This window comes from Zootoca vivipara, chromosome 10 (genome assembly GCF_963506605.1).
Source record: "Zootoca vivipara chromosome 10, rZooViv1.1, whole genome shotgun sequence".
NCBI lineage: Eukaryota > Metazoa > Chordata > Lepidosauria > Squamata > Lacertidae > Zootoca > Zootoca vivipara.
In genome coordinates, this window is record NC_083285.1 from 43,116,876 (window position 1) to 43,129,249 (window position 12,374).

Consider the following 12,374-nt stretch of genomic DNA (forward strand, 5'->3'; position numbering starts at 1 on the left):
AACCCTAGCAACTCAAGAGCCCATTTGGCAGCACACCATTGCAAGACACCGGCCAAATAAAAACACAAGTACCTTGCAGCTGCCCGCGAATGCCATAGGATTTTAAGTGCTGGGACTAGCACTTCCTTCCAGAGCTTCCTGATGAGAATTAAATGCATGGCACGTAACTTCTTTAGGCCGCAGTGCCACAAGATGAAGATCCCAGTCACTTGCACAGTGACCCAACAGAAGACTAGCTTGACTCTGGTGGCCAAGGGGCGGAACAGCAGCATGTAGACTTTCACCAATAGATAATGCATAAAGAAGTAGAGTAGCATGAGCTGGGTTTGGAGCAGCAGCCTCAAAGTCAGCTGTGCCATGTACATCACAGTTTGCTTCCCAATTGGCTGGTAAATGGCAAGCCGCTTCTCACCTGCCATTTTGTTAATGTTGACCCCTTAGAAGCAAGGCCACGCTCATCCCAGCACAAATGTCTTGCCTTGCTTTGCCTTGCCTTCTGACTTGAGCCATCTGTTTTTGGGCTCCCGTTATGTAACTGGTAATGATGACAGCACAGTAGATTGCATCAGAAAGAGGGCTGAGAGTGGTTATGTTGGGGTGGGATTGCTACCTTGAGGTCCAGCCTTTCCAAAACATGAGCTTAAAAAAAAAAAACCTTAATGGGCAGGATTCAGACTCCTCACTCCCAGACTACAACCCCATAGTGGGGGTAAGTTCACAGATAAGAAGCTGGAGAGTGCTTGGGTGTTGGGGGTGGGGGATGCTGGAAAGAGATGGGCCATACTCAGTACGATTACTGTGGGTCAGTAACAGCACAGAGCTGCCTGAGCATCAGTGATAGCAGTGCAGGGAAGCAGAAGGGATTTTCTTTAAGTAATACTGTAGTTTTCTTTCTCAGTCTCCTCCTTTATTATACTTAATAAAATTTATATATCACTTGATTGTAAACAAACTAACTAAACCACAAGGCGGTTGAGAAAAACCTCTTCTAACCCGGCGAAGGGGCTGAAGAGATCTATGGAACCCCAAAGCTTGCATATTCAGCCATTCATACGAAACTTTAACAGACGCCTCCATCCTGCTTTGTACATCTTACTGTACTGCTGTTTGCCGGGGGGTGGGGGTGGGGTGGAATATAGGTTTATGCTAGACTCCCGCGTCGTTGATAACCCTATCCTTTCATAGACAAATTTAGGGCCCAATTTTCCGGCCTCCAGTATTATGACTAGATAGAGACACCCCTCCCCGATCTCCCATTGAAAGGATGGAATTTTCTTCCTTGTACACATGCACGAGTTTAATGAGGGACCTCCCGAAAAGCTGTCCTTCACGCGAATTGGCATCTTCGGAGGAATGCGGAGCCCTCCCGGCACCCGTAGCCTTTACTTTTTTAAAAAAAAAATCGTTTCCTTCTGTCTCCTCGCGATATTTCGTATAGAGGATTACAGTGCACGTGGGACCGATTTGGAAACGCATGCGCAGAAGTATAGGCCGGATGCGTCTGCGCACGCTTAGGAAGCGAAGGGATAAATAGCGCACGCGCATCTTTATACTTCCCTTCTACATCGGCTCGGAGACAAAATGGTAGGTCGAAGTTGAGCATTGCGGGAAACATGCAATCCGCTGCCATCGGGTCAGTGGCCGTTCCGACCGCGCTCAATCCCGGTCTATCTCGCTTTAGGGTCGTTGCTGAAGGCACACCGAGAATTATTTGGGTTCTACATACGCCTCACTCGTTAACGGGGTCCTGGGCCTATTCTCACTCCCGATGACGGCTGAGTTGGCATAACGTGGGGCTGCCTGCCATCATCTTTTATCTAGTCTAAAGAAAGAGTGTTTTGAAATTGCTGGAACTTGTTATAGCTACTTAGGCAGCAATTTCATACTTTCTTAAGCGGAAGGTCCCATCGCGACTTCCGAGTAGACGCGTGTAAGATTCGTACTGTTATTCCGGAGTGCATCGCTCTTGCTAAAACGCCTTGATCGTATTTATTATAATTTTGTAAGGTCATTGCATGTGATTGACTAGAACAGCTCCACCAAGGAGCGTGGTCAGTCATGGCTCTTAATGCAGGAATGGGAGGAGGTGTGGCTGTCCGGATGTTGCTGGCTCCAGCTGCTTCTATCCCTGATCTTTGGCTGGGGCTGAGGGGCGATAGTTTCTTTTTATAGTATAGTCTTTGATTTTATTTGAGGGGCAACTTGTACTGTACTAAGTAAATGCATTATGCTCTTGTTTTTTTTAAAAAAAAGCCTCCCATTACCTCAGGCTATGGTTGAAGAGTCAACTATAAAAGGGCCACCCTGGCTGTATTTTTAGAGAAATCATAGGGTGGGTTGGTTTTTAATGCAACATTGTGAGTCTTGTGTACCTGCATTTGAGATGTAGTATCGCCAGCCTTGCAAGGAAAACAGGCTAGGCATATTGCTTGGCATACACTGTTGCTGTACACAACAGAAGCACACTTTAATGTTGCTCCCAAGGGATTTATTATGGGCAAGGGAAATTTATTTCTCTCCCAGGGTGTTTAGAGCATTTCCTTGCCTTCCTAAGAACCCCGAGGTTGTTGAGGACTTTCAAAGATGTTTCCTACTAGGCAAAATTTCTTTCCCTCCTTTCTAGTCCCACCGCAAGTTTTCAGCTCCCAGGCATGGGTCTTTGGGCTTTCTGCCTCGCAAGCGTAGCCGTCGGCACAGAGGCAAGGTGAAGAGCTTTCCTAAAGATGACCCCAGCAAGCCCATCCACCTGACTGCATTTCTTGGATACAAAGCTGGCATGACCCACATTGTCCGTGAAGTTGACAGGCCTGGCTCCAGTACGTATTTCTTCTCTTGGGAGGGAAGTGAAATTGATACTTGCCATTGATATACTTTAGGATATACTTCTACAATGTGACTTTATTAGCTTTGTTATTTTAGGTGAAGGTGTGAGGCTGAAAGGTAGCAGCTTGCCTGAGTTTATTTGCTTCATAGCCAAGATGGAGTATGCATGAGCCAGGACTTGCTGTTCTACACTACCAGTCCATGTGCTCCACCAGTCCATGTGGGCAGAAGTAAGAAGTGGATTGTTCTGATCACCAGGGTGGTTTAAAAAGACCAGGCATAAGAACTTCACTTACTCATCACCTTATGCACTCCTTTAGCTTTTCAGGACAGCACACATACCCCATGTTAGGCTTTAACCTGACAACAGAACTGAAGGATTAGGTTGCTTTTGGATGTAGTGTTTTAATTTCCCTCAGTTATAGAAACTCTTGGTTCATTACGATCATTTAGTGCTCATCTGTTCTGTTATCTGTTTCATAGAGGTCAACAAGAAAGAAGTTGTTGAGGCAGTTACTGTGGTGGAAACCCCTCCCATGGTGATAGTGGGGATTGTGGGTTACGTTGAAACGCCCCGTGGCCTTCGCACCTTCAAGACCATCTTTGCCGAACATATCAGCGATGAGTGCAAGCGTCGGTTCTACAAGAACTGGTAATTATGGCTGAGATTCTTAATTTCCCTGAGTTAGGAAGATGCAGGAATAGTTAGCCCCAATTATATTGCTCTCTTGTAGAACTCTATAGAACTGAGTTGACAGCAACTCAGTTTATATTGCAGTAAGGGGGTATGGTTTTATGATACCCTCTTGGGTATGTGGAACACTACAGATGATGATATCTCGACGGGCGGACATTAAAAAAATCACCTTTGGTGCTTGTTGCTGATTGTCGAGCACTGACTGTAGTTTGCTATCTTAGGAGAGTGTAGTATGACTTATTTTCTGGTGGCAATTTCTAGTTGAGTTGCCTCCTGGTATAGTCTTAACCTAGATCTTGGGAAGGATTTCTCCCCCTTATAGTGTGGCACATTCGTGTCAATCACTCAGGTCAGGGTACTATAACCAGTAACCTTCCTGAATATCTGAACTTGAGGCATGCAAATGTAAAAGTTGTTTATGTTGGGAAGGTAATAGTGGCATTATGGTGTTAAAAGGCAAGATTGGAAACCTATAAATGAGTAAAGTGAAGTTAACCCTATGAAGTTAGAATTGGAGCTTCTAAGGCAGAATATATTTTCTTACTGTAATTACTGTTCTGTGCAGTGCATATTAATGTTCTTGGTATGAAATTATGGCAGCTCCGCTCAGCTCTGGCAGTCTTGCCTTTGCTTGATGAGCTCCAGGCTCCGCTTGCTGGTGGAAAAGGCTCCTTAGAAGCCAGCAATGAGCCAAAACTGATTCCTGTGGCAGCTTCTTCCACTCAACCACCTCTCTGGGTGGGCTGATGAAGGGCTCTGCCAATCCCCATCTCTGCTCTGCTCCTCCTTGAAGGCATAAGTCCAAGAAGAAGGCCTTTACCAAGTACTGCAAGAAGTGGCAGGATGAAGAAGGCAAGAAACAACTGGAGAAGGACTTCAACAGCATGAAGAAGTACTGCCAGGTTATCAGGGTCATAGCTCACACTCAGGTGAGCTCTTGCCTTGCCTATTTCCTGAAGCACATATGAATTCACAGATAGTTTAGTGTCAATGGCCAAAGATCTGCTAATAGTGATTCCACTGTTTGACTGGTTTGCCTTCTGTCTATGCTCATGTCCATAATTGCCATTATCATTATCAGCTGAAAGGGGAGACTGCACCTTTTTGTCAAGTTCAGTTGGCTGGTAGTGCTTTTAAAGTCTTGTGAAGTAAATGGAGCCTCGTTGCATCTGGTATTTGATGTAATATTTACATAGAAGCTATTGTGCCATGATGCACTTCCTATCTGTCAATCCTTTGACTCAGCCCTTTTTAAAAACAGCTTTGTGACTGTAAAATTGGGCAATGCTTTATAAGCCTTTCAGAATCCTTTTAAAGGAATATTGAAAACCAGAAGGTGGCAAGTACTGGAAGGATACAGGATTTGTCAGTTCAGTCAAACCTTGCTGCCCCACAATATAGTTTATTCAAAAGTTTTATATAATTTGGCTATTTCACAGTATTTTGTCTAAAGGCTCTTGTTTAACTTGTGAAGGGTCTTGATACTAATACATGCAATGAGCTGTTGATGAATGCATCAGAAAAGAAATGTGGGGTCCTTCAATATAGTCTTTAACAATGCATTGCATTGTTTCGCTCAGAAGGCCTTCAAGGAGAACGATGGTATTGGATGAAATTTAAGTCATCGGTTAATGTTGCAACATAATTTTTTGAAAAAGCATTAAATTACCCTTCACTTTGGGTTGATTGAGCTAAAATAAATTGATACTGAAAAATGCAATTATGATTAGACATTTTGCCACAACCATTAACTCTCTTTATTTGGTATCTCAGATGCGAATGCTTCCACTTCGGCAAAAGAAGTCTCACTTGATGGAAATCCAGGTGAATGGTGGCACTGTAGCTGAGAAGGTGGATTGGGCTCGAGTGAAGCTGGAGCAGCAAGTACCCGTGTCGACTGTCTTTGGCCAGGATGAAATGATTGATGTCATTGGTGTCACAAAGGGCAAGGGGTACAAAGGTAATTTATTTCCCAGTCAACAGTATGTCAGAGATTAAACTACTAAGAATGTCCTTAACATCCTATGTAGTTTATTTGGCTTTGGTGTAGGCGTAAAGAGGGTTGGCAAAATATTCTTGGTTTGCAAGAGGCTGTTCAGTGATGAGATCATGGAATATGCACTGGGCGCAGTGCCCGATACCCATGAGGAGTCATTCCATGCTGCCTTCCTTCTGAGAACAGCTTTGCATGAAATGGGAGAGAGTTTGGTCACATTAGGGTGGTTATTTGTAAGATCCCTTTATTTTAGTATAGTGATCTCACGTGTCTGGAAGACATTTCAGTGATTTTCCACACAGTTGAGGCTCCAGTCAATTAGATGTTGGAGCTAAGTAGTTCTAACAAGTTCCATGTCTCTTCCTCATAGGTGTTACCAGCCGATGGCACACCAAAAAACTGCCCCGTAAGACTCACAGGGGTCTGCGTAAAGTGGCTTGTATTGGTGCCTGGCATCCTGCTCGTGTGGCCTTCTCTGTAGCTCGAGCTGGTCAGAAGGGGTACCATCACCGCACAGAAATCAATAAGAAGGTATGGATGTGCTTTGTATAATAATAATATGATTCCATTGGAGTTGAAGCCGGAATGTGTTCTGTGTTCATAAAATGTTACTGCAGAATGGCAGGTGGGTAGAAAGATTGTGTTGTTATTGGAGGCTGATTTACTTAACTGGATTTGAGCCCAAGACTGAACACTGTCCACTTCACTTACCACTTGCCCTACAACACTACAGGTTGTATAAGAATGCAGCATTTCAGTAAAGAGCAACCCGTTCTGTATGGAAATCTTGTCCTAGTTGAGCAGCTGGACAATATAGTTCCATACCAGTAATGTCACTTGCTGGCCAATCACTACCTCCCCCTCAACTGTAAATATGTGTGCATTCTTAAAACGGTCATGAGTCATTGCAAGTTCTAAAGATAGTCACTGCAGTTGATTACAAGCATTGTAATGGTACAACTTGCTTTCCCAAAGTGAAACATTCCAAAGCTTAACATGTGTAGGAGATACCAGTGTACCAGCTAACACAAAGATTGCAACATCATTGGGAATTAAAGGTTGTTTTTTTTAAAGAGATAGGTCCTGATTGGTGGGCCACAAATCGTGGTGTGGCTTTTGAGTGAGGATTTTTTTCGTGGTCACCACCAATCACTCTTGACATGCTTGAGTGACAAGATCTTTTTACATTTGTTTAGGGTTAATGAAGGCAAGAAACATTGGAAACCTACAGCTGCTCAGAATCTTAGCTTCTCAAAACCTATAATGGGAAATTAGACACCTATAGTAGGGATCTGTGGGTTGCCAGGTGTCACCAGATTCATAAACTGGTGTTAATTTTTTGTTTCATTGTTGAAAAGTATTCATTTCTTCCTCCCTTTTTTGTTTTTCACATAGATCTACAAGATTGGCCAAGGATACCAAATCAAGGATGGCAAGCTGATCAAAAACAATGCTTCGACAGAGTATGATCAGTCTGACAAGAGCATTAACCCTCTGGTGAGTGGCTTTCAAATTTAAATGTGGGGGTCTGGGTAGAACATCATTGGGTGGAAGCCTGTGTGTTCCTCAAAGATTTAGCCACTTCTGCATTTTGGAGGCATAGAGTGACCTTCAGTGCTCTTAGTTTTAAGTCAGGGGTCAGCAAACTTTTTCAGTAGGGGGCCGGTCCACTGTCCCTCAGACCTTGTGGGGGGCCGGACTATATTTTGAAAAAAAATATGAACGAATTCCTATGCCCCACAAATAACCTAGAGATGCATTTTAAATAAAAGGACACATTCTACTCATGTAAAAACACCAGGCAGGCCCCTACAAATAACCTAGAGATGCAATTTAAATAAAAGGACACATTCTACTCTTGTAAAAACACGCTGATTCCCGGACCATCCGCGGGGCAGATTTAGGTGATTGGGCCGCATCTGGCCCCCCGGGCCTTAGTTTGGGAACCCGTTTTAAGTTGTCCTCCTAACAGTTCCTAAAGTTGATACTCACTTCAACATAAACCATCTCCCCCGCCCTTTACCCCTTCAGTGATTGTCTGCCATGAGTTCTGCCTTCTGCTTTGGCTGAACATTAAAATCTCTCGCCTCTTAATCCCATTGGGGGTGAGGGGAAATTGCAGAATTCAGAATATTGGTGGTATGTAGTACTAAATAATTGCCATACACATTTTTTTGCTGTTCTCACACAGGGCGGATTTGTCCATTATGGTGAAGTGACCAATGATTTTATCATGTTGAAAGGGTGTGTTGTTGGGACCAAGAAGAGAGTTCTCACTCTGCGCAAGGTGAGCAGTGGAAGGGTGGTGACTGATCTCTTTGAAGTTCCTTTGCTAGATGAGGTGGTTCAAATATTGTAAGCTCTCCAATAATGTCAGGGTGCTAGAAGGCTAGCATTTTCTGTACCAGATTGTGACACTAAAAACAGCAAATGGAGGTATGCACACTGCTTCCAATAGATCAGCTTCCCCAAGAAGGGTGAGAGGGCCCTTCTTGCTCATTGGCCTCTTTACATTTTTAGGACAGTATACAGCAACCAGCAGGGACAACCCACATGGTTATATGGTTAGGCCATAATCATGTCTTGGCAAATCAGGCCTAAATTCATCTTAAACTGCACATTATGCACAGTGGTTGAATGCAGACCTGTGATCTAAAGTTAATATTGTTCTTCAGGCCACATGCCAGGGGGTGGGGGGCGTTAGAGTTTGCAGTACAATGTAGTAGTGAAGTTTGAAGAGCTGTAGAAAAATGTTTCTGAATTACCGGCTTTCCATCACTTAACCTTTTCTATTTGAGATTTTGCAGTTGCCTGCCAGTCAGCCTTACTAATTGTGTCCTTTTCCTCCCTAGTCCTTGCTTGTACAGACCAAGCGTCGGGCCCTGGAGAAGATTGACTTGAAATTTATTGACACCACTTCCAAATTTGGTCATGGCCGCTTCCAGACAGCCGAGGAGAAGAAGGTTTTCATGGTAAGAGCACTTCCTGTCCAGCATATAAGCAGCTTGCTCCATCTGCTCTTGAGAAAATGATGTTTTGAATTGATCTTTTATGCCTATGTAATTGAACAGTGGGAACACAGAAATTTATTTGTTCTAAGGTGTGTGAAAAGACTTGCTCCTTCCGTGTAAGGCCATTAGAATGGTTTTGTTGATTCCACGTTGCATATGTAAATGGATTAAATGGTATGGCGTAGTCTTAATTCAGCCATAGTACATTCAAATTCAACCTTTGTGTGCATTTATATACTCCAAATTTGCAGTTAAGGGACAACAGTAGTTGCTCACATAAGAGTCTTGCTTGACCACACTTTGTCTAGCATTTTTTGGAATCTCCAGAACAAGGAAGGATTAATTGGTTCCTCAGGAATGTAACCAGTAGTCCACTAGTGAACTGCTATATGCTGTGGCCAGTTGGTGGCAGCAGACTTTTAACAATTGTGTTGTGTTTCATAGTCTATTGACTTCTGTCTCTTTTTTAAAAAAAAAACACCTGTTAATTGATGTTAAATGGTTTATGTTGCGTCTTGAGATTATGGATCTCCTGTTGTTTAGACTGACACATTTCTATTTTCTTTGCAGGGACCACTCAAGAAAGACCGTATTGCCAAAGAAGAGACCGCTTAATTTCTGGAATGTTGTTCTGGCTTGTAGTCTTATAATAAAGCTACAAATATCAAATACATTGTCTGCTTCATGTTTTTTGAATGATAGAAATGTAATTGGTCTTTAGGTGAGCTGTGATAATTGCTTGGATTTTAAAATGATAAGTAGCATTGCTCTTCTGCAAGACAGGATGCTGTGTGGCGGATACACCCTCCCTCATTTCAGTAGACTTGCTGGTGTATGGGCAGCAAAATTTACACAGAATCAAGTGTAAAAGCATCTGCTCCTAGAAACTGTTGGTTTCAGATAATGAATTTAAATGAAAATTTAGTTTGGAATAAGGTAGGAACATAAGAAGCTACCTTTAGACCAAGTCAGAGCTTTGTGTTAAGGCAGTATTGCCTGCATGGACAAGCAAGGTTTCACAAGGCTTTCTCCATTCTACCTAGAAATGCCCTTGGTTGAACCTGGCACCTTTTATATGCAAACCGCACCCCCCCCCACTTTTCTCATAATACAATGTTCTGCTTTGCAGTAACCAAATTTTCCTGTCAGGATTGGTACGTTCCTTTAGCAATGCCACACACACTAGGACCGCTCCAAAATGAGGCAAGGTAGGTTGCCTGGTACACACTGTACCAAGGTTGCTTGGATGGAAGTAAATTTTGGTTGAACAGGTATACAACAGATAGGAATCTGGTTTAAACCAAAATGCTTTGTCCACATGATGGTGCACTAACCTTGGGATCATCACTGCTGTGAAGTATTAAGTATTTTTCTTATGCAATTATTGGTGGCCCCACCCACCTATCCTCTTGACATGCAGTAGGGAGGGGTCTCCATCAGCAAAGCAGGATTGAATCTTCCCATTTCTAGGTAATGAGCAATGCTACAGGCTGCATAAGTTGCTTTGCCAGCACTTATCAACAGGTTTCAGTATCCAACCTCATTGGCCCTATGGATCCCCTGGATAAGACCTGCATGCCAGACGTTCCTTAATACGCAGGACTCTTGAAGGAGAACCTACCTGCATTTGCTGACCCAGATGTACAGGGAGGGTCAGAAATAGAAATAGCCTGCCTCATGTTTCTTTGCTGCTTTGAATACATCAAAGCCTTGCACGTGTACCTTCTTTTGCCCCTGTTTCCAGAGTTTGCAGTTCACTTGAACCACAGGATTAGAGAGAGAGATTATAGTTGAAGATGAGTCTTGGTGCAGGAGGTGTGAGGTGATGGACCAGCTCAGATTCCAGTACAGTGGTACTTCGCTAGACGAACGCCTCGCGCAACGGAAAAAATGCAAGACGAAACATTTTGCAATTTTTTTGGCAGACTCTCAAGACGGAAGTTTTCTATGGCCACGCCACAGAGAACTTCGCAAGACAAAGCAGGGTAGGGGTGCCGCGAGGAGAAGAAAGTCAGACCGAGCCTCCGGGGAGCCCGCCCGCCCGCTTCGCCATCGCCCGGCTTCCACAGGGACATGGCGATTGGCAGTGCTGCACCGAAACGGCAGCCGAGCAGCAGCCGGATCCACTCTCACCAAGATGCCGTGCAGAACCCTGAGGGAGTGGAGCCCCTTCTTGGCTGGGTGCACGGGAGAGCTGCCTGCGCGCAAACGGGCTGGCTATCTGGTTGGGCACGAGGGTCCGGCTGCTGGGGAAGGAGGGAGGGAGCCTCTCCCTGGCCCTCCTCCTGCTTCCCCCTCCCCAGAGCCTTTAAACCTTCCGGCGGTGGCGGGTGAGTTGGCGCCTTTTTTTGTGTGCTATCCCCCCCCCCATAGGAACACATTAATTAAATTTCAATGCATTCCTATGGGAAACCGTGCTTCACAAGACGAAATTTTCGCAATACGAAATGACTCGTGGAACAAATTAATTTCATCTTGTAAGGTACCACTGTGTATCAATTTCTCCCCAGGTTTGGTCTGCGTTGCCACCTGATAGCCTCCAAGACATACCGGTACCTATTTAGAAATCCACCTGACAAAATCTGTAGCTGCAGCCTTCGAAGAAAGCTAGGACAAAATGCTTTTGAATTTGCCAGTGGAATCTGCATTTTTAGGAAAGTATTACTATTTTTATTTATATTTATATCCCCACCTTTCCTCCAAGCACCTCAAGGTGGCATACTTGTTCTCTTCATTCCCACTTTATCATCACAACAACCCTGTGAGGAGGTAGCCAAGTGGCATTTCCTGTAATGCACAGCTTATGTGCATTCTCCCAGGAATGTGGGAATGTGTAAGAACATAAAGGATGTTTCTCACTTGAGTCCCAAACTGGATCTCATCTGAATCATGCTTGCTATAGACCAGTGTTGCCCAAAGGTGTGGTCTGTGGACCACCAGTGGTCCCGAATATTCAGGTGGGGCATGGCAGAAAGTTTTAATTAAAAACGAACGACTTTAGCATCTAGTACAGTGCATTACAGTGGCTAAACGGCAGGAAGAAAAATCATTAAGGGGTATGTATGCCAATGCCCTCATCAATGCATCTCCTGTTTTCCACAGTGATCAACCTTCAATATAAAATATCTAGGGGAACTCATGTGACTGATTGCCTTGCATATAGGAAATATCCTTGAAAGTACAGTAGCTGCCCAAGTGATAATTGAATGGACCAGTAGGCGGTGGCCTCTGCTCTTGCTGAACTGCAACCAGCTTTTCAGTTTCTGCATATGATGTTTAGGACACAGTCGCCACAGCAACAGGTAACAATCAAGTGAGGTCACAGACCAGGAGTTTGCTGTGAGCTTTCGCATACCAATCACAAACTTAGTTGGTCTCTAAGGTGCTACTGGAAGGATTTTTTTTTTGTTTCGACTACGGCAGACCAACACGGTTACCTACCTGTAACGTGAATTACTGGTATTTTGTTATGGATGCAGTAGTGCAGTTAGGTAACTTCAATGGTTTCCATTCTAGCTGGATCTCATGAGAACTTAGAAACAAAGAACTGGCCCCTGAGGTTTTTTTGCATTTTTTTTCCTTCTTCCATCCAATCCCTGTTGTGTCCTGTCTTTTGGATTGTAAGCCAGAGACTAGGGGCCATCTTTGTAAGCTGCTCTCTAATGGCTTAAGGGGTCAAAAGTGAGACTTTATGATGGTGTGTTTAGAACGCCAGCACTTTTAATCTTTGAAAATAAGCACTGATTGGCTCAGGGGTGGGGAGTGTGTGGCCTGTGGACCGAATGTGGACCAGCACAGGGGTCCTGATCTGGCCCACAAGGCTGCTTTCCTCACACCATGTCCATCT

The 12,374-nt window shown here is 44.1% G+C and overlaps 1 protein-coding gene and 2 non-coding genes across 3 annotated transcripts; all 3 read left to right on the forward strand.

Annotated features, from left to right (window-relative positions):
- The first annotated feature begins 1,473 nt into the window (after nucleotides 1-1,473).
- RPL3 (ribosomal protein L3) lies at nucleotides 1,474-9,200 on the forward strand. Its single transcript, XM_035128042.2, has 10 exons — nucleotides 1,474-1,584; nucleotides 2,624-2,816; nucleotides 3,307-3,475; nucleotides 4,314-4,449; nucleotides 5,294-5,480; nucleotides 5,887-6,047; nucleotides 6,912-7,013; nucleotides 7,708-7,803; nucleotides 8,369-8,488; nucleotides 9,098-9,200. The coding sequence occupies exons 1-10, from the start codon at nucleotides 1,582-1,584 to the stop codon at nucleotides 9,140-9,142; spliced, it is 1,212 nt and encodes a 403-aa protein (XP_034983933.1). The 5' UTR covers nucleotides 1,474-1,581; the 3' UTR covers nucleotides 9,143-9,200.
- On the forward strand, nucleotides 4,261-4,313 carry LOC118091609 (small nucleolar RNA U82P). The gene has a single exon (XR_004693413.1). It is a non-coding gene; the product is annotated as a small nucleolar RNA U82P (small nucleolar RNA).
- Nucleotides 5,611-5,703, forward strand: LOC118091608 (small nucleolar RNA U83B). The gene has a single exon (XR_004693412.1). It is a non-coding gene; the product is annotated as a small nucleolar RNA U83B (small nucleolar RNA).
- Nucleotides 9,201-12,374: the final 3,174 nt, after the last annotated feature.